The 22,644-nt window shown below is 43.8% G+C and overlaps 1 protein-coding gene across 2 annotated transcripts in view; it reads right to left on the bottom strand.

The window, feature by feature from the left end:
• ZSWIM6 (zinc finger SWIM-type containing 6) overlaps positions 1–21,670 on the bottom strand; it is a 112,361-nt gene extending 90,691 nt beyond the window's left edge. Inside the window, exon 1 of one of the 2 annotated variants that reach the window (XM_055699123.1) lies at positions 21,123–21,670. In XM_055699123.1, the coding sequence (XP_055555098.1) occupies positions 21,123–21,633 (511 nt within the window). In that variant the 5' untranslated portion in view covers positions 21,634–21,670. The remainder of the gene's footprint in view (positions 1–21,122) is intronic. The other variant, XM_055699122.1, reaches the window with a different exon arrangement.
• Between the last annotated feature and the right edge of the window lie 974 nt (positions 21,671–22,644).

Raw genomic sequence — 22,644 nt, 5'->3', positions numbered from 1 at the left:
GCATGCCTGTCAGTATTGTTTAGTCTTGACTGAGAGGTCAAAATCCCAGAAACAGAACTAGTTTTCTCCCTGGATTAACTCTACCAAAAACCCAGACTAAAAAGTTTCAATTCTCAGCTAGTCACTTAAAAAACAAACAGAAGAAAACAACAGAAAAACCCCACACCACACCACCACACAACTGAAGGAGACAATAGACTTAAGCTATCACTGCCTAAAAATTCTGAAGCTTTAATGCAACTGCCAGAAAACACCATCAAAAGTGGTTAACACCTGCTGAAAGATTTGAAAAGCTCAAAAGAGAAGGGGCAATGTTGTTTTTGTTTAAGAATCTCTTGTTAAAAGTTTATTCTTCATGAAGCAGTTACTTCCTGAAAGAGACCAGTGAGGACCTGGTTTTGTTGTGTTTCTTCTTTTAAAGACATTTTAGTGCCAATAAATACAAAGATGCACCAAGTGACTAGCTGCATTAACTGCTGCTGAGCTATGTACTTGTCCACAGACTCAGGTATACTCTACAAATCTGACTCCAACCATTTTTGGTTTTGGTGAAAATAAGGTTTCAGTTAAAAAGTTAAAAAATGCAATCACGTCATCAGCTTTGAGTAGGTTTCACATTAGCAGTGTATGCCTCACAGCACATATAATTCATGAATTCAATTTAAGGCCCATCAACACTGAAAGAGCACATGTTCTTCAACAGCAGATGTTACCAAAGCTATGTTAGCACCAGGAACGTCCAATGACATAGCTGTGCACACACATACTAAGTAACCTAGCCCCATCTTCCTACAGAGGCAACCAAGTTCTAAAACAGAGGAAAAGTAAACTGTAATTTTTAATTAGCTTTACCACATACAGCTCTTTACGGTTGAACCATGCTTCAAGAACTGCAGACACCCCCTGAAATAAAGTTTAAGACTTCATATGAAAAGTTTCAAAAATACAACCCATAATATATACAGTAAGAAAAAAACTGATCTAAGTATCAAATTACCAAAGAACCCAATCAAGCTCTCAAATGACATGAGAAAAAACTATACCGATGAGGGCACAGACAAGAGCCTTCATCCCACTATTAATTTGCAACAGATGAAGAACACTGTACAAAACAAACATTTGGAGAGGACCCACAAAAGCAGGAAAAGAACACGTTCATAACAGCACCTAGCCAAAGGGAACCCAAGATTACTTCTTCAACTCCAGTAGTGCTGCTCTGCATAATGTGAAAGGTGCCTTCCACAGCTGACAAAAAGCTTGCCATGAGCAAGATTTAAAATAAGAAGTAGTGCCACATCTACAATAGAGACAGGTCATTTTGATTTGGTGTGGCAAACAAGTAGGAAGATCATGGATGACAATCACATCAGAGCCAGCTCAGGTTTACCTCTAATGCAAAAGAACATTCTGAATAGTGTAATGCACTATTATCTAGTGTTGAGTACACTGTGTTTTGATATACCTACATGTAAGTCAGTGAACTGTTCTAAACAATTTTCAAATATAAACTATGCTCTTTAAGAACCCTAAAATCTGATAATCTTTTGCTCTTTACGGACAATACAGATGAATAATTGCAAAGCAGACTGATTTAAAAATAATGTAAAGATTTTAGAAAAAAAAAAGGTGGCTGTAACCAATTTTAAATTGTTTCCAATTGGCCAATGAACACAGCACATCCTATCCACTGTAAAAGCGATCTACATGCTCAAGGCTGCTGTAACTAAGCTCAATACCTACTACATGCAATACATGGAACTCAGAACTACAATATTTTTAAGGTTTTATGACTGGCAAAGAACTGAACAAGACAAAAAATGTACTCCAACTAATACAGTATAATAGCTTATTCTAATTAGTGAATTTAAATATTTTTATTTTTAATATTCATTATCAATTAAAGCTCCAAATGAAACGTTAAAACATGGAAAAGTTATTCTGTTTGGGATCACATAACTCTGCTATATTTAAACCTCTTTTCTCCAGGAAGCCTCCCAAAGCGTTCAATAGTGTACATTTTAAGAAGTTGTAAGCATGTCACATTAGAAATGCTCCTCAAAGAAGAAAGTTGTTTCTGTTGTTGGTTTTAGACTGGTAGATTCCTAACAGTTTATAAACCAAAGTACAAAAACATCTGTTTGCCAATTACAATGGTTGTAATAAAACTTTTATCTTACTTTTCAAGGCAAAGCAATTTACTCTCAGCAAATGGACAAGTTGAATTGTGCAACACTGCCTTGCTCCATTTGTACAAGAGCTTACTTTCTGTATGTCATTTAGCCTGTACAGTGCAGTCAGGCTGCTTTCTTGTTAGAATGCTGTTCCACTCAAATTCTTCTTTGTCCCTGGAGAAATTTGATTTCTGCCAGCTCAGCTCTCCCCCCACCCAGTCACATGTTAGCAGCAGCTACCTTCCAAAGCAGAACATGCATTTCTCCTTAAGAAAGTTCTCTTGAGCATTGCTGCCGTTACAGGGTTAAATGGCAGAAAAAACAAACAACTCAAGAGTTAGATCAGTCACAGAGCTTGATCAAGGCTTTGCGGTAATGGTTTAGATACAAAGAAAAACTAAGGGGGAGATGAGTAGCATTCTTTCAGGTTATCTAAGTGATAACACATATGCAAAATAAGAGGTACTATGGCTGTGGAAGGAGCATTACAAAAGCAAGCACATCAAGATACTACTGGTTTACAAACACCAGGGGATGCTTATTTTGAATGACTATTTCCATCCCACACAATGTTGAATTCAGGAAAACCCAAGAGCTCCAAAACCTACAGGGTTTGTTTATTTAATCTAGTTTAACCTCAGCGACCCCCCCCCCCCCATTCCACACCACAACACAAATCACACCACTTGTGCAAGCACAGCTTTCCCTCTGTTTTAACGGAATTACTCTGTGCATTACAGCAATGTTTACAACCCAAAGAGCAGCCAGCATAAAACAGCATACAGTTTTATTTGCTAAATATTAACATCTTTAAAGACAGTAAGATAAAAATGAATCCTTGCACTTCGGTAACACCACAGTTGGAGGAATTAAGTTTCCAGATATGTTTCCAATTTGCAGTCATGCTGCCAGCTGCCTTTACACTTGTGCTCCTGGAAGAAAAAAACCACTACTTTCCCCCCCCACTAAAGGTCTTTGCTCTACCCAGAGGCCAGCTCACCTTACCCCTGAAAGCCTGAGCTTTTGTCAGCTGTTCACACAACAAACAGCTGTGGATGTATGGAAAACCTATTACTGGGGGCAGAAAATGAAGTCTGGCAAGTAGTTTCTGTGTTTACAAAGGAAGAAAGTCTCCAGAACACATGAGCATTTCAATATATTCCAAGAGATTATTCCCCCACCCTCTCAGACCTATTTTGTATAAGCCTTCAAAATCAGTCTGTGTAAGCAGCATGATAAACATAATTAACCTCAAAAGTGCCAAAAATAGGCTACCACCCTGCAAACACAAAATGTGACAACATTAGCAAAAGGAGCAGGAGTCAGCAGCAGCACATAAGGTTAATGAAGGTTTTCCTACAGGCCTTGTGCCTGCTTTAAGTGAAACTCTAGGTGGGTAGATATAAATCTAACAGGGCAGATGTATATCAACACTGAAAACTGTCAACAAAAGGAAAGTTACTCTACCTTTCCAGGCATGCTCAAGACTTTTGTAACTTTCACTGAACTGGTTAAGTCACAGATTCCCTTCAGCAGCTATGTTTTGTCTTTAAAATAGCCTGCCAATTATGGTGCAGTTCCCAGTTTTATATTTTATTTCAGGTATAAACTTCAACTGATGACCAAGAGACAGCACACAATTTACCCCATCTTCTGATGAAGTTTTTGTTAAGTGACCAGGTTGAGAGAAGAAGCTATTCCAGCTTTCAGCTGAGGTTTCTCCTTTGTGTTCTGTTCACTCTCTCTGTATACATCAAATTAAAACAGGCTTAATCAAGATGTGCTGAACTGATATTCAGAATAACCAGAATGGAAAAAGGTTTTTAAAAGTTTGCAATCATCAGGAATGTACTTCAAGTTTTTAGCAATTAAGAATTGAAGGATTTCAGAATCCATTGCATCTCATGAGGCCAATGCCACATTCTGCTTACAAACAGTGGTTGAAATATCAACTACCTCTTCATAATACACAGCACAGGAGTCAGATTTGCCTTTGTCCTTCCTTCTCATCACTATTACACGGAAGAGGAAGAGAAGGAAATTAATTCAAACCATGAAGCTCAATGAAGCACAGTGTGGACCTATATGTTCACCATAACTCATCACTCAGTATAGATTTTTCCTTCTTGTAAGAGTGCCAGTATTTCCAAAACTGACACATTGCTTTTACTTTCTTGATTTACTAAGTGTTCACAACCATCGAAGTCAAGACTAGCCACTCCTATTCAAAAGGAAGTTTCATACACAATTCGAGTGAACAACATTCTGAGGCCTCGCAATAGCCACAGTTCCAATCATTATGCACAGAACATCCTCCATTTCTTTATTACCTGGTACAGCGCTATTTTTAGGAAGGTACTATTAAAGGGCACCTCTGAAAGACAACCTAGTCAATTTTGTGTCTGTTGTTTCAGGCAAAGTATTGTGAGCTAAAACAGATCCAGTACTTGCATCCTGAATCTGTAACAAGAGTCAACTCAATGGAAGCCTACCAAATCACCGTAAGACAGTTCTTCTGAGATGCATTTAGCACAAAACTTCTGCGGAAAGTAATTTCCCAAGTCCCAGCTTCAACATTGCACACTATTTTATCTTTAAAGACAAATACACTTAAAGACACCACTAGATGAACTCAACCTGCTGTCTGCACAGCATAACTGACAAGAACTCCGGCCTGAATTCTAACAGCACCAACACCAATAAAACTACATGAGCAATTTTAGTAGTTGTAGTTATCTAAACTCAGTACGACCACTTCCTCGTATCTTCAAAACTTAAAATCCAAGCGTTGTCTTAAGACTTCTCTATTAGGCCAAACAACCTCACAAAATTTCACACATTGCTGCGGCAACAAAAACTATGCAAAGGCAGCTAGTGGCAATTTCATTGCTCCACAGAAACTGCCCTGTGTAGACAGTCTCCCAACAGTAACTGAAAGTAATCCACAGGACTTCACTCCTCGTGGAAAGTGGTCAGCTGTCTTTCAGGAAGGTGCAAGATAAAGGTCTAAAGAGAGGAAATTAGAGTGAGCAGCTGACGCACAGCCCCTTTGGCCATGCACCCACAGGCAGCATTCTCACCTCCAGCTGGTGTGAAGGTATTTACGTAATGCTTCTGGAGGGCTTTGGCAAGGATGGCAAGTGCAAGTCAGGATTCCTGAACCAGTTCTGCAAAATTCTGAACTTGTGAGCAAATCTGTGTGCTAAGAGCTAGGTAGGTTCTTTTGGGTTTTGGTGGTAGACTGTTTTTCACACTGCCCTAGAGCTGTTGTAAGAACATCTACTCTGAGCTGTCTGTTCCATTAAGAAACATCAATCTCAAAGTTTGGCAGGTTTGAGGAGGCTCACTCAACTGCAGTACACTAAAATCACTGGATTTCAGCCCTCTTTTAACTGCCTCTCCAATAAAATAATGCTTTTTCACTTAGGCAAAAAGGGTTTCCCCCAGATTAAAAACAAAACATACGCAGTTATGAGTAAAATCTGACTTAAAATACTTTTTCTATTCTAACGTGAATCTGTGTCACAATCTTGGATTTATGCAAATATAGTAATTAAAGTACACACCACCCACAGCAGATGAAATAAGAATTTCATGAAGATAAAGGAAGCCTGACAAGCACTGTTTTCCCCCACTCAGGTCCTATAAGCCTTGATCCTTCCTTGAATAGTACTTACTACACTGAATATAACTTACCCAAGCTTCAAAATTGCACACCATTTTATCTGACCGTGTTAAAGAACCTCTTGCATTACTCATGGGGATTGTTCTTTTTCCTACTTGTTAGCTTCAAGTGAGCGACCACACTGTGTATAGCTCAATACCCTGTTCTGAACAGCCAGTTTCCCATGATTGTATTTGTCTTCAAAATAGGAAAATGGAAGTAGGGGTAGAGATGCAGGGGTTAAAAGGAAGACAGCTGTGAAACCACACTACTTGGTACAAAAATTGAAGGACTGATACACCTGACTGCTTTCCATTCTCCTGAGGTGGAGAGGAGTTCAAGCTGGTACTTCTTTAACAAACCTGGCTTACAGAAATCATGGTCGGCTTACAAAAGTATCACATTAAACACCTGTGAACAGCCTAAAACATGATTTGACAGAAAGGAGCCATTTAATTTGGTAAGAGAGTCAGTAGTGCAGCAGTGGAGCAGGAAAAATACCAGACTAAGTAACTTCATCTTCCTCATATATGAAATATTTAGTTTAGAAGCCTAGATAAACATGTACAATAAACACCACCTGCAGAGGTTAGGAAGGAACTAGACACTTCAATTAGGGTTAGAGATCATGCAGGCTCCCTTCCAGCAGGAGTCAACTAAAGAGAGGTAAATTACCCTGCTTAAGCTCTGTACAACTTAAGGACCTGGTCTCTCACTCATGCATGCCTTAAAGAGTCTTAAACAGCCACAATTGTCTAGGCAGAACTGTAGGAGGACTCTAGGAAGTAAGGAACTCAGATCAATCCTTCTGCATGGAAACAAGCTACTGTTGAAAGTGAGCCAGTAATAAGCTTTAATCTCCCCCAGCACAAGCAGCTGAGAAAGCCAAAGCATCCTCTCCCAGACTGGCCCACATAAATCCCCATGAAATCTCTCTTCATGACAAAGGGAAGCAATTTCTGCCCTGAAAACAGACTTGCCTGCACTGTTGAGCATGCTACAGGGTCTCCAACATACTTCCCATCCACCAGTTATGGGCAACCTTAGCTTTGCATTACTTAGGTCCATCTGGAACAGATCACACATTGGCTTTGAGTCCTGGAAACAGATAATTTCAGTAAAAATGCCTCACTTACCGGAGCAGCTGTCTATCATTTAGCTTCCATACTAAGCAAGTTATACAAAAGCATCAACATTTGGCTCAATTGCTGTTCTTGGGGAAGCAGTAATGCTACTGGAAACCCACAAACCTATTTTAGACTCTTAGTGAGTCCATGAGTACTCTGTTTACGAATAATAAAGGTTTTTTCCCTGCTATGTGCCAGCCATACAAACTCAGCTTGAGATATCACAGTCATGCTCCACCATTTCCTTCTCAGGCACTACTGCTAGTAATACAGACCATGCAGGACAACTGAAGTCTCTGCTATACCACCAGGACCCTGCAGTGTCCAGTGAGGCTACTGAGTGGCAACAGATCAAAGTGCAAGAAGCAAAGAGGAGACTCCAGCTCATTCTTAGCTCAGTTGGCTCAGCAGGCCTAACCAGACAAGAGCTGTGAACACTTACTTTAGCAACTGAAGTCAACAGCTATGAATAAAAATGATCATAGAACATGTTATTTGGTCACCAAATGACCCATAGTAAGTAGAAAAAACTGCCTTGAAAGTCTGTCTTGTGCATAAGTACAGTGAAGCTCAGCATCCTCTCAAAAGAAGAGGGAAGATACGAACTTGGGAAACAAAAAGCACCTTTTGCAACAGTTATGCAGATACAGGGAGACAAGAACACGTATGATTGGAATAAATAGTTAGGTATTTCCTTCCCCTTCCCTGAACTCTAAGTAAACATTTGCGTAGCTTTCTTTTAACTAGTGGAGTGTGGGAGGGGTACTCATCACTTGGCCAAGGTTCTGTACTGGAGGAAAATACGGTGGATGAAGAGATGTGGAAGACTGCTCACTCATGCCCAACACACAATCTGGGCTCAAGAAAGGCCCATGCTGCTGCCTCTGGAACAAACAGGCCACCTTCTGCCATGGATGAATTCCCAAGCACAGCAGCCACCTCCTTTGCCCAGGCAGCAATCAGGGCTTCATGATCACTTCAAGCCAGTCAAAGTGTCATTGACACAACAGAGCCCTGCCCTGCTCATTGCCCCCCCACCTCTTGCAATCTCCTCTCCCTTGAATCAACAGTAGCATTTTCTTGGCCAATAAACCAGGTAAAACTCACCCAGCGAGACCTGAATTCATAAGCAGACCAGTTCTCTGGCTCACCATGCAGCTCCACAAGCCCCGGCACAAGCTGCAAGCTTGAGGCGAACTGCTACGTCCCTTTGACAGCAGCCTGCATTTAAGCCAGCCTAAAGCAACCACGTAACTTCAGGGTGAATAACACACAGCGGTCACCACAGTGGGTGAAGTTTGCAAATGAAAATCACAAAAAACCTTTCCAAAATACAATTTCATGAGCACAGCAATGTGCATTTTCTGTTTGAAGAGTTACACAATGAGGCACAGAGCAGTAAATGAGTCACAGCACTGCAAATGAGTCAGTTATTTTATTTACCATATTCATGACTAGAGTATTTCACAATTGAGAACATTTACTTGATAGGCCTGTTTCATAGTCCGTCCTTGGAGGAGTTCACTGAGTGACAAGAGGGAGCAGGTCTGCTGGAATGGGCTCTTGGAGGACTGCGCACTCATAACCACACTGTGCTGCTGTATCAGCAGCCTTGGTCAACCAGGAATGTGCCCCCTCCCTAGAAAAAGAGAGGGGCAGGAGTGGTAACACTGCTGAATTGTAACTGGAAATATACTTTCAACTTCTCTCAGAGTAAAGCTTTATTGCCTTTGTCATTTATAACCTGAGGTTACCAGCCTTAAATATCAGTCTTGTATTTTAGCTTTAAACCCATATTTACAAAGACCATAGACTACTGGTCTCAGCCTTTGGTCAGCACACCACCTTTACAACACAGCCTGGGTTTTGTAGGCCAGTACAAGAGCCTCTAAACAGCTCCCATGCACAGCCGAAGCTACTGGAGGCCACGTATCACAGCAGCAGGGCTAAGGAGCTGCAACCACCATGCTAGACACTGCTATTAGACACCTACAGGACTTATTGCTACCAATCCTCACAACAGCCCCTGGCTCACAAATATATTAATTCCTGCTGGAAAACAAACTGACCAAAGGCCCAGATGTCCTTTTACCTATGGAAGAGGAGCTGCTCGGTGCTGAGAGGAAGGTGCAAGGGCACTGAGCTCTGCAGGGGTACAAGCCCATCAAAGGTCCCTCCAGCCTGTGCCAAACATGCTGCTGGCAACTTACACTACTTGTACACAGCTACTGATGGAAGATTAAATTGCACACTGCCTCCACAGCAGTCCCACCTCTAGCCCACCCTGCAAACATACCCTTCCCACTCTCCTTCTGGCACTTCAAACCACTACCAGCTGCAATACCGGTGGATCTGCTCTGAGTTTCTTATTCGCTCACACCACACTCCCCTGCTCCCAGGCTCAGGACATTCATTCCTTCACAAAGGTTGAAGGCTATGTTATCCCTCCCAGGCTGCCTGGCCCAAAACAGTTACAGGTAACCCCCCACACCTACCAATCAAGCTACCTGCATGCTAGGCTAATGCACAGGCTTCTTTTCACGCTCTTACACTGCTGACTCTCCCACCTCAGTCACCCATTAAGTTTTGCCTGAGGGGCTTGTGCTATATCACAATACCACCTGTCCCACATCACCACCTTCTCACTCCCACAGCCAAGTCATTGAGTACACCAAGGCCCTTGCCTGGAATGTGGTTCTGCCATTGGGCCTTCCCTGGCTTCAGTGCAGTGCACCATACTGCAATGGCTCTCACCAAGGTCCCTTGTGGACATCTTCTCTGGATGTGTTTCAGGACTTGGATTCCTGTACCTTTCAGCACTTCCATAAATCGATGATTCCTCTCCCAGAACTTTAAACATTTACTGGCTTTGTTTCTCCTTTTACTTCCTATATATCACAGTTTAGTGTCTCATTGCAGTCATCCTCCTCTGCTTCCTCCTTTCAGTAGGCACTTCTCAACACTATCTCTACTTCTTAACTTCCTTTTGTTATTCAAGGAGAGAGGGGAAGATGGACCTCGTAACAGGCAGGATTCACTGAAGCACATGCCCATGATTCACATTTCTTCCCATTCACCCAGTCTAACATTTCACTAGCTACTGCATCACACTGAGTAATCAGGAAGTAGCAGCTTTGATCTTACTGCCATCTTGCTCCTTTCAAGCTTACTCTACATGCTGGAAGTCAGTTTTCTGACATCAGCACCCTTCCTTGTCCCCCTGTGCATACAGATGTCCTTCCTTTTCAACCCAACAGCACTTTGGTTTCTTAGCTATTGAGATTACAATGCTTTATTTGTTCTACTTTTCCAAACTTTACTATTTAATCTTCTACCCCACCAATGTCAGGTTTGTCTTCCACATGGCCACTTATCCACAGGAAAAACTGTCCAGTTCTTCTGATAGCCATTATAGCAACTCAACTCTCTTCCTCTTTCCCCTTCCCACTTTTGTCTAAAGAAGTGCCTAACAAAGCTGTGCATCACTCCCCACCAAGACTCCTGTCTTTCCTCACTGTACTCTATCCTTATTCCCAGGTCACACAATGTACAGCCCTGGGGAAAAAAATAATAGAAAAAATATAATCTGTTGTTCACAAATTTAGGTACCACAACTATTCACTCCTGCAGGAGGGAAAATAAGATAAGAAAACACATCTATTCTTTTTGCATTATAGAATGTTTTAAAACCAAGGCATTTATTGCCTGTTGAAAAGAATTAAACCACAATTTGACTATGGCTTACAGTAAAACAAATTCAGTTATACTCTATGATCTTATCAATGCATATTTAACTCTATGAATAAATCTGTTTCAAACAGTTGTACAAAACGAAGTAATGGTTTTGTTTTACCACTGTAATGGTGGAGCCTCCACCACAACTCAACAGAAGCAGCTTTTGCTGAAGTACCATCTGACAAGCACCCTTCAAATAGGAAGTCGGCACTTTCTGGAAAACAGAGTATTTCCTTTGTGCATAAGATACATCTTATTTATAAAATTTAAACTGGGGCATACGGTTGAAATGAGAGAGTGAAAGAACACACACTTCATAACTTCAAACACATTTTACAATTTCAAAAGCTGCAGGACAGCTAATTAACAGTTTGCCAACCTGCTTTCCATTTTGAAAGCATTGTTTCATTTTGTAGGAAACTATCAGTTTCCATGCCTTTCCCAATACTCACTGAAAGCAGACTACATAAGAAGGAGCAGTCATTCAGACTAGATCCTCCTCGAACGCATCTCCTCAGGGATCTATGGTATTTGACCTCTACCTTATCTCACACATGACCACTTCCCCATCTCCCTTCCTAACTTCTCACCTATAAAGGTCAACTTAGCATTTTACTATATCTTTTGTCTTCAAGTACATCTTATTCAATGAACCAGACTCTTGTTTACTGCTGAACACTTCTGTTCCTGCCACCAAAACAGCCACTCACATTTATTATATACATAATTACCTAGAAATCAAGCCTGTAAATTATTGCCAGGATACATAACAACGTAAAGTTAGGTTTACTGACAGTTTCCAGTGACCAAAGTGGTATGCTGCTTCTAGAACTTTTAAGTAGCACTAATCAAGTTATCCTCAGCTTCCTTATCCCATCAGACTGCCACAGCATCTGTTACAAGTCCCATTCCTAGTCACTACCTGCTATTCATGCATTAGTAGCATATCTAGCTGAAGTCACTTCTATTAATTCATGCATTTAAATTGGACCAGGAAAGCTGCATGATAGCTCTCTTGCTTATCATGGCTTCCAAGAACAAAAAGCTAAAAATAAAGTACACATTTTATGTCATCCTCCCCCATCTGCTCCAGAAGAAGCAAAATTAAGTTTCATCCTTCTGTGTAATACAGCTACACTAAATCCAGACACTGAATATAATGGACCTGATATTTTATCCAAGACACTAACTGTAGTCCATTTGCAAGGTTTCAGTTTACAACGTAAATCAATGGAGGAACTGAGACTCATTTTGCATGTACAACAGCAGCACAGTTGTCCCAGTTGTCATTGCTCGTAACACAGTATTTCAGAATAAAAGTGTTCCAGGTTTCCTTCCTTTAGCTATTATATTAAACAATTAATCTAGGCTATCATTTTTTCCCTGGTCTTGAACTTTTAAAATTAGCAGACTCAAAAGAATTGTCTTTAAGAGGCATAACCCATGCTTAACATGGTCACTGAGGCCAGCTTTGTAAATATGCAAACAAGTGTTTTACTAAGACTACTTTTCACCAACCCAAAGTAGTGCATTGTATTCCATAAACAGGAGAAGCAAAACAAGTGCTTCACTGAAGCAATTGCTATGCAAGTAATCAATAGCCTACTGTGAAGTTCTCTGCTCAAGTTTGCTGCTTAACTCACATTTTCCAGAAGACTCCAGAAAGATCATCCACAGATGTATTTATTAATGAATACTTAACACAGACATGTGATTTACCATCCTTTAATAGACAAAGCTGCAGGTAAACAGCAAAAATGACCAGCCACTGAGCATGTGAAACCCTAAAGATCACACTACCTGCATTTATTTATACTTTCCATAAACATACTATCTATCCCATCATTAATCACTGAATATGGATTGGTGCTCTATGGACTTGAGGCCAGTCAAAATATCAAAGCTGAATGTAAACATTAAAAACTAATAAAGCAGCTCACCAGCTGCTCTCAACAAAGGTAAGCTAGAAACCAATCTGCTGAAGAGAGTCTGTGCTGCCACTATGCCTTGCACACATAGCTGAACACCACTATGCAGAGAGAAGGCAGGCCACTAGTATAAAGAAAGAAAGAGTCAAACTTTAAGCATAAGGAAACAAATCTGAGAGCCAGTGCTCGTAAAAGCCTTTAACCAAAAACCTTACTTTTAACACAAGTTAAAAAAAAACAAAAATTAGAATACATATAAACTTGATCCTCTACTCTGTTAGAGATTCAAAATTTGTCCCACACTATATGTATGAAAGTTTATCCAATTTTAAGTGTCTCAATGGTCGAATGTTCTTTATTTCATTAGTCACTATAAATATTGTAGTCAGCTCCACAATTCCTGCACAGTTCCTGCACTGTATTTGCATTACTACCAGCTGTCAGTAAACAGTTAGCAGTTAAACTTGGCATGCGTACAACGAAGTGTCTAATTTCTTAGAAGTCATACAGCTATGTAACATTTGATTTTTCCAGCCTTTAAAACAATCATTTGAATGCAATTAACTTTTGTCCAAAAAAAGACACAATAAAGAAATATTAACACCTACTTCTGTGAAATGTCTTCCTACTATGCCATTTCCCCCCACTTATTTTTCCAACAATTCCATAATGTATTAAAGGTCTGACACCAATTATCTATGAAAGATGAGTTATGTAAACAGGCAGATTGTTAAATAAAGAGGACAAAAGGTAAGTCACCTGAATTTTTAGCACATAAATCAGAAGCTCATTTACTGAATTAATCTGATCAGCCAGCTCTACTAGTGTGAATTTAAACTTCCTGACAGGTTTTACGGCATCCTTCCAATCAACGTCAGACCTTCTCAGCCATTGCCCATGCATTTCCAAAGCAAAAATTTCCAGATATTTCAAGACTGTTAAATGCACTCACTTGCAACAAGGAGCAGAAGCTTAGAGTAAAAAAAAAAAAATAAAAATAATAAAAAAGTAAAAAAAAAAATTAAGCTCTTCTTTTTAAAGCATGTGATGGTGCACATCACAATTACCTTAACATATTACCTTAAATACTGTTAAAGATTCTCCTCTTTCACAATTTGTTTTTCATTTTTCAGAAGGGTTTAATAAAGTGTTGGTAAAAAGCCCACATTAGAAGACACTTCAGTCTATACTGAATTGTGTCAAACCAGAAAAAAAAAAAAAAAAAAAAAAGGTCTTTTGTATGACTACTCAGCTCCTACAGCAAGCTTTTTATCAGTTCTGATTTAACCACAAAGGAATTCTTTACACTGTAGTTACTATTAGAAGGCTACACACCACTGGTCTGTTCGCACATTTGCAGCATTAAGTCAGAAAAAAAATTATTTTAATATAGTGACTTACATCACAAGTTTTCTAGACCTGCTGGTCTTCAACAGCAGGGCCAAGGCGACAAGGACTGGATGCGTACTGCTACTTCATCGGAGGACAGCACGGTAATGCAGCGCAAGGGCATCACATAAATCATGGTAATTGACATGTAGCAAAGGAGAATGCAAACCAGCACACAGTACCAGCCGACATCTCCAGTGATCCAGGTCACAGAAGGCTATGAAGCCATGTCAAGGGCTGCATAAACATCCAGCTAAGAGATGCATTTTACATAGGTACTCTTACACAGTAAAAGAAGAGGAAAAACTGGAAGTTCAAGGAGACAATCTCCCAGAACAACATGTGCAGTGTTGGACAGTACTCAAGTATTCACGTGCTGTCAGGCTGACTGCATTCCAGGCAATCAGAATTCGCATTAAATCTGTATCCTTGTTGCACATGAAGTTTTTAAAATTTCAATTAGCTCCTGTCCATATGTTCCAGCATATTAATAAATTAGGATAGCTTTTGTCAATTAAAATAGTGTGATCCTTTTCCCTTCTTTTTTTGTGTGTTGTTTTTCGTTTGCTTGTTTTGTTGGGCTTTTTTTTGTTGTTTGTTTTGGGGTGAGTTCTTTTTGTTTTGTTTTGTTTTTTAAGATGCAGTAAATTCTCCCACCTGATGCCTGAAGAAAACCAGCTAAAGAGAAAGCTAGTTAAGGGATGTCAGCTGCATTCCTGTACTACCATAAATTTGTACTCATTTTGTTACACTACTAACAGACTTCATGATTTGTCTTCACATAACGAGATTACCTAAACTGCACATGAGATTAAAATTGAACCCATGGAGAAGTATCTTGTAGCATGCCATCTAATATAATTTATCCTTAACCCATAAAAAATGCTGTATATCATAATATACTACTTTTCACTCAAAGTAGGTTATATTTTTTAAATTAAGAGTTTTACCAGAGTCTTAGCAAGAGTTCAATTTTAACAGGTTCATTAAAAAAAGCAAGTGATACCGCAAAACGCAGCAACTAGCCACTGATTTGTAAGGAAACCAGTTTGTGCAATGCTGACTTTTAAATAGTTCTAGCCTACCCTCACAGACAGATTTTGCTATTAATTAGTTGTTTATCTCCAAAAGTCAGACTACATGGAGAGGAACCATGCGCAGGCATCAGTTGCTGGCATGACAACTGACTCAAATTCAAGAATTGCTAAAACATCTCATCATATACAGAGGTAGAATCACTTTATAACACAGAAAGCAGGCTTTGAAAATGAAAATTGTTTTCCTGGAAGTGAGGAAAGCCTTGAAGTCAGGGGAAGAATGAAACATGAAAACATGACCCAAAACAAACAAAGAAAAATTTTCTTAGGTCAACCCAATATAAAACTTTTCTATTAAAAACAAAAAGATTCCTTGTTCTAAAAACTGTGATGGGAAGTGTTTTACAATTAATTTTCTTCTTAAAAACTAAAATTCTAGAGCAGTACTGACACTCCCTTATTACATTTATCCTACTGTTCATTGTTACATAGAAAGATTGTATAAAGTTTTACTTCTGTATCTTGAAATCACTCTAAAATGCATACTTTCTCTTGAAATCCAGATTAGATACTTTTAGAAAGGCTGGGAAAAGGCAGGAGCCAGTTTACAAGGTTTTCCACATTTAGTGATCAGGTCTTGAAAGAAAGCTTTTTTCCTTCTCCCTCTCCCCCAGCCCCTCTTCACCCCACCCCGCCCCGTTTTCCAAAGGAATTATTCAAGGTCAAGGACAGTACATCAGAGCACATACACTGAAAATAGCTTATGTGTTCCCTAATTAATGCATTGCATTCCAAATCTAACAAAAGAACTGGAATGCATTCAGATATCTCCGTTTCAGGAAAAAGTATTTAAAAATGCATTTACTGTTTCCGTTTTGCAACTTCGAAATATCGGTAGTTATTTCTTAGAGCACACTGAAACTGGAATCAATGACGATATTTTCACAGGACTCTAATCTTGGAACTAAGCCAAAAGAAGTCCAGCAAGAAGTCAGACATCATTTGTTTACTCCCCTACCACAATATTGTATTAACAAAGTCTGGATTACTTGTTTTAGTCATACATTCCTAACCAAACCCCAACATCAGGCTGACTGCAGAAGAAACCATGCTTGTTACTTCAGCATGTCAGCAGAGAAACTCCTCCTGAAATAAGCAGTTTCCAAGTTTGCCCCTTGGAAAAAGGTCACTACAAATACAACGTCAGTTTGGTAACACAGAACAAGAAGTTAATACAAAACACAATGCTGGCATCCCCACAAATGATAACCTTCATTTTTGTCACACAACTTAGCATTACTTTCATTATTTTTTTTTTTTTACTAAATCCACACGTTCTACAGGGTTCATCAACAGTTACATACATATACACATATATATCTTCTGCATCAGTGAAGACCATGTCTGCTAAAAGGGGCATTTCAACTCACAGCCCAAAAACATTTCTGTCAGCTTTGCAAATGAAGTACTTGGTGTGATTTTATCAACAGGTGTTTCATATTATACTGTTGGCACTCAAACAACTAAACTTTGAAATTAAGAGAAATTACATTTGTTTTACTTGCTCCACAGCTTTATGGGTTGGGTGTTGGTTTTGGGTTGGTTTTTTTTTTGAGTAAAGACGTTCAAAAAGAACAAAGAATTGTTGACTAGAACCATCATCTATTAAAAGGATCTGAACTTTGCTGATGACCATTCAACCTGAATTACATGTAGCAGTTACCAACACGGTCTTGAAAAGCTTTCTCTTCCTCCCAGTGAAAAAAATGGCTTGTCCTGGTTTTAAAAACAATCACAAACTTTGAGCTCTTATGTTAAAAAAAAAAAAAGGCGGGGGGGGGGGGGGGGAATAACAAGCTACAATGATACATGATAAAAGTAGTTGGGTCAGAAAACTACTTTTCAGTAGAAGAAAATTAGGGGGGAGGGGGGAAAAATTCCAGGTCTTTAACTTCACCTAGGGAGCTCCAACCATTATTTTACATTTGAGAAGTTTCACTTTCTTTTTCTCTAAGTAGTGTTTTGGTTGCATCCTCTGATCACGCATCATTGAGGGGCATCAGAAAAACAAGCCTGCAGCTCAGCACTTAGAATGCTGCTCAGCTGAACCCTCTTCCACAGGGAAGGCAGTTTTCTAGCTCACAATATTAACACTGAATTCTAGAGCTGTGGTAAGTGTCAGTCAATTAATTCTTTACATTATTTTCCTTCCCTAGGAGTCTCTTCCCTCCAACTCATTCCCTTGCCATTCATACCCAAGAGGCACAACTACCATGACTACAAAGCCTCATGCTGCCCTGGAAAGGACTATAAAGCCTTAAAAGATGACCTTGCATGAGCAAGCAGGGTCTATGCAACAAACAGACCTCAAATTACAGAGAGAGGGATACTCTAGGAGTACTTATATGACATATCAAAAAAAAACTTCAAGTACCTCTAATGTGAATGCAGCCACAGCAGCAAAGCCAAGCTTTACAGCACTACAGCAGAGGCAGTCTGTCTCTCCCCAAGCAGGAAAAGTCACACCAGCAGAGGCACAGCGGGTTTTTTTTCCCCTCCTCCTAGAATAGCTGCATTAAGGGCTCTCGCCAGGTCAACTGTGCTATTGAGGGATCACACCTCTTCCTAACCTTGACAGCCACAGCTGTGACGACAATACAGTACTGTATACTAATTCAGAACTAACCTCAGAAACCAAATATACACTTCACCATCTAAAACTGTCTGCTCGCTCCTGGCATCTTCACAAATTTGGTCAAATGAAACACAGTCAATTTCTAATTTTCCTTCCAGATTGTTGTATTTACTCACAAAGTGCTTTCATGTTTAGACTGTTATTTTTACTAAAAATACTTGGTTTGAAACAAATGAAAAACATGTACAGTAGAAAAGCTCTGGTTTATGCAATTGAAAAGGTTTGCTTTAAAAGCCCACATTCTGGCTTTTTTTTTTTTTTTTAATAAAGAAAAAAGAAAATCCTTCATGTCTAACTGACACATATCAAAAAGTTATAAAAAAAAAAATCAGTAAATTAGATGCAAAGTAATTTTGAAGCCAACTGCTTTGGAGAAAGATCTTTCAAAATTAAGTAATGGTAATTATTATGCCAGGACAATATCATTCAACTTCAAAACAGGCTAGCAGACAACTTTACTGCCTGATTATTAAGAACATTATTTATGTGTATCACTAATGTGCCATCTTCCTTTTATTTAGGATTTTCTTTTCATCACACATATGGGGGGGGCACAACACACGAAGTGGGATCACATTAAGTTTTTTACTGAGTGTAGACAGAAGGTTTTTGTAATTCTCCCACTTGCATTGAGCTGCCATGATAAAATTGTCTGAATGTTTATTCAGGGATGGACTGAATAGTGATAATAAAAAAAAGGGTAAAATTCAGAAGCAAATGGAACCATTTAACTACCACTGAACTGAAATTTATGCAGCTCCCTCAGAAATCAAATTCTGCATTCCCTGTTTATAGGCACACTTAGGGTTACAAGTAAGGCTGTTAGAACTGATATGTAATAAAATGTACTTTGTCCAAGAACTGCACTTTTCCATAGTACAATAGTAAACATTTACAGAATTTCCATTACTCATACTGCAAAGAACATAAGTTCACATTTATATGGTCACAAAACATGCACTTACATAAACTCAGGGTTAAGTTTTCCTCAATGTTACATATTCAGATGTATTATATGGAACCAATTCCATCCTCTGCCCAACACAACTCACTCCATTTGGATTGGCTTTAACAGTTGCACCTTTCTGCTTCACAAGAAATACCTTGCTGGCAAGAGCCATCCCTAATGACACAGCCACCTACCCAAATTACACAAGAACTTTCCTGTAGCAGGACCCGCCATACCCAAGTGCTCCACAACTCCCTCACCATGCAAGCCAAAGGCCTCTGTGTAACAACTGACATATTTCATATCACCAAGTTCCTCTACGATTTCTACAGCCTTCCAAAGAGGACTCACATGGGGGGGGTGTGGGGTGTGTGCAGTGGCAGGGAGTGCAGAGAACAACAAAACCACAAAGCCAATGTTATTTTCAGCAGTAGGTACAGCATTTGTTTGGAATGTGTTTAAGGGCTTCAGAGGCAGCAGTCAACACTTCAGCTGTATTTATGCATATTTTCTTTCTTCACATTGACCCTTGCCAACATTCTCAATGCCCCCTCCCCTTTTGAAGCCATACAAAAAGTTACTTCTTGCTTTCACAACTACTCACTCAGGCCTATTTTGCTGAAAGCAAACGAAGCAAAGCCCACGCTGGGTCTCTGTCTCCTACAGAAGATTGCATCTTTTATTTATCACCCCTTGGCTTTATTTTCACAGTGAATTCCTGGCTTAAATGTAATCAGCCAAGAAACCCTCCCTATGTGCACTCCTGTCATTCCTCATCGCTTACAAACAGAATCAAGTGCAAGCAAAAGGGAAAAAAATCATTAATAATCGCAGCACTGCCAACCAAACTAAAAAAAGCCCTACTTCTGGTTTTGCCAGTCCTGAGGAACCACAGATACATCTCAGACCTTTGGAAACATTAAGCCAAAAGATAAAACTTATAAGAAAGTTAATTAGATTAAAAAAAAAAAGAAAAAAAAAGGAAAAAAAAAAAAAGACTTAAATCCCCCTAGGCAGAAAGGAAGGGCACTCAGCCTAGGAGCAGGGACACTGCTTCCCCTCGGGAAAAAAACTGATGGCACGTTTGCAAGCTGCCCGCCAAGTCAAACCCGCAGCGGGCAGGACCAGGCTTTTGGGGAGAAGAGGCGGGGGGGGGAGGGGGGGCGGGCTGTGGGGGAGGATCCCGGCGCCCCCTTCACACACCCCGGCCGCCGCCACCAACAAAAGGCGAGCAGCAGCCTCTTTTGTCTGGCTTCCCCTTTTCGGGGGAGGAGGAGGGGAAGCGACAGAAAACTGGAAAAAGGACACAAATAAACATGAAAACGAGAACAAAGTGGCCGGGCCGCACAAAGAGCATCACCCACCGGCGGGGGGGGGGGGGGCTGTCTGCCGCAGGCAGCTCCCCGCGCGTTCGGGGCGGAGGGGGCGAGCCGCCTCCGGCAAACAGCCCCCCGAAAGCTGGGGGTACCCACCTCTGCAGCCCTTTAAACACAGGCAGGGAGGAGTTAACCAGGGGCGCCCGCAGCGGGTGAAGAGCAGCGGCAGGCGGCAAGGCTGGGGGGGAGGAAGAGGAGCCGGGTATTGTTCCAGGAGGAGGAAGGGCAGCGCTTCCCCCCCCCCCTTGTCACGAAGCGGCTCATCCCAAAGCACACACACCCCCAGGCGGGGCGGATCGCGCCCCCTCCCTCCGGCTCGCCGCGGCCGCTGCCCTAGAAATGCCTTTGTTCGCGGATCGCCCCCCCCCCGCACACCCGCTGCTGGGGTCTCGCACCGCTTTTATGTGTTTATTTTGGACGGCGGCGCATCCATCCCTCCCCCCCCCCCGCCCCGTTCCCCTGCCGGCCGCCCTTCTGCTGATTCATTTCCACCGGCGGTCCCCCCCGGGATGGGGGGGGGGGGGGGCATCTCCTCGCTATTGTGGCTCGGGGTAAGGCGATGACCCGGATTACCGGGGGTGGGCGCTGGGAGGGGGCAGAGCCAAACGAGATTACACGGGATGGATTACCGGGAGCAGGCACGGCGCGGTGCGGGGGGGTGGGGTGGGAGTTAAAGGGACAGGCAGGGGGGCGGCCCGCCCGGCGGCGGGGTCCGCGGCCGTGTCACGGAGCGAGGGAGTTACTCCGTGTCGTGGGTGCGAGGGGGAGGAGACCGGCGGAGGAAGTTACCCGGCCCGCATTACAGCTGAGGAGCGAAGGGCTCGTACGGGCCGGGCCCCGGCGGACAGCCCCCTGTCCGCGCCGCCGGACGCCCCGGGGCGGGGGGGAGGCTCCGGCCCAAGGGGCCGCGGAGGGAGGGCAGGCGGGGGGCGGCTCGCCGGGCGGCAGGCAGGTGACACGCAAGGGGAGACCCGCGGCGGGGGAGGCCGGCGGCGCCCTGCCCGGGTGGCGGCAGCCCGGCTCCGGAGCGCGGCCCCGGCCGGTGACTCACCGACTTGCAGGACGTTATCGACGCAGCCGCCGTCGAGCAGAGCGATGCCCCTGCGGAAGGGCAGGCGGCTCTCGTCGGCGGCAACGGCGGCGTCCGCGGCCCCGCCGGGCGCGGGGGCGGCCCCCGCGGGGGCGGCGACGGGGTCCTCGGCGCCGGTGTTGAAGGAGGAGTACATGCAGATCTCCCTCTCGCTGCGGGGGAAAGACCAGTAGACGATCCTACGCTGCACCGGCTCCGGGATCCGCTCGAACCGCTCCTCCACCCGCTGGAAGGGCCACTTCTCCGCCACCTTGCGAGCCGCGATATCCAGCAGGGACTCGGGGCTCTGGGTCTTGCCAAGTGGCAGCAGCCCCAGGGCGGCGGCGGCAGCTGCGGAGGAGGGTCCGGCGCAGAGCGCCCCGCTGCCGGGTCCGGCGCCGCCCGCCCGCTGGCCCGGCCTGCACCCCGAGCCATAGCCGGGTCTGCAGCAGAGGCGCTTGGCGGGGGGAGGGAGGTGACCGCGCTCCGCCATGATCGCGCCGCTTCTAAGCAGACAGCGGAAGTGGCTGTACCCTATAAACGGCTCCAGGAAGGCAACGAGCGGCCGCAAGCCCCCCGGGACACTCCCCCCTGCCCTAATATGGCAGCCGGGGCGGTGCCGGACGCCTCGCCGAAGGCGGGGGGCGTTGCTTTATGCAAATCGCTTCCACGAACGTAAATAGAACGGCCCGAGGAAGGCTCGCTCGTTGCGCTGGCCGGGGGGGGGGGAGGCGGTGGCTCGCGCTCCTGCCCCCCCCACCCCCCACCCTCCCCCGCTGATGTCACGCGCTCAAGCCCGGGCGCGCCTCGCGCGCGTGGTGGGAAAAGGGGGCGTGGCCGGCGGCGCCGCTCTCTGCCGCCATATAGGGAATGGAATGCGGGGGCGGGGCCGCCGCGGCCTCAGCCCGGTCACTTCTGCCGGGAAAGTCAGCGGGCGGGGAGCACCGCGCCTCGCAGCCGGCAAGTACGGTAACTGCTGGGGCGGGCGCCGTCTCCCGCGGAAGGGCGGGGGCCTTCGGCGCCTCGCCCGGGGGACCGGACCCGAGGGGCAGAGCGGCACCCGCCTTCCTCCGGGCCTCTGCGGGAGTTCGGAGCTGCGGCGGGGGAGCCTCGGAGGGCTGGTAGGAGGCACCCACGCGGGGGAATAGGCCCGGGCTCCCGCCTTCGCGCGGGGCGGATGTCCCCACGCGTGCCCGCAGCAAGCCCCTGAGGTGCCTGGGTGGGGCGCGCCCGGCTCTTTGCCCTCTCCGGGAGGGAATGCGGCTGCCGCGGCCGTGGGGGTGCCCGGCGCGGTGCGGGGCGCGCCTCAGCCGGGCCGGCGCGGAGCCGCCCCCCGCAGCCCGAGGTGGAGGGGCTGGGCGCCGCAGAGCCGCGGTGAGTCGGCCGGCCGCAGCTGAGGCGGTGCGTTGGCCTCGGTGTCGGGAGGGCTGCGAGGAGGGCGGTGCGGGCCGCCTGCCCCGCAGGGCCGTGGGCGAGCGGCGTCGGAAGGGTCCTCTTCGTTTTC

This window comes from Falco cherrug, chromosome Z (genome assembly GCF_023634085.1).
Source record: "Falco cherrug isolate bFalChe1 chromosome Z, bFalChe1.pri, whole genome shotgun sequence".
NCBI classification, from domain to species: domain Eukaryota; kingdom Metazoa; phylum Chordata; class Aves; order Falconiformes; family Falconidae; genus Falco; species Falco cherrug.
Note: the sequence above shows the minus strand (reverse complement) of the source record. Positions and strands in the feature narration are given on the sequence as shown.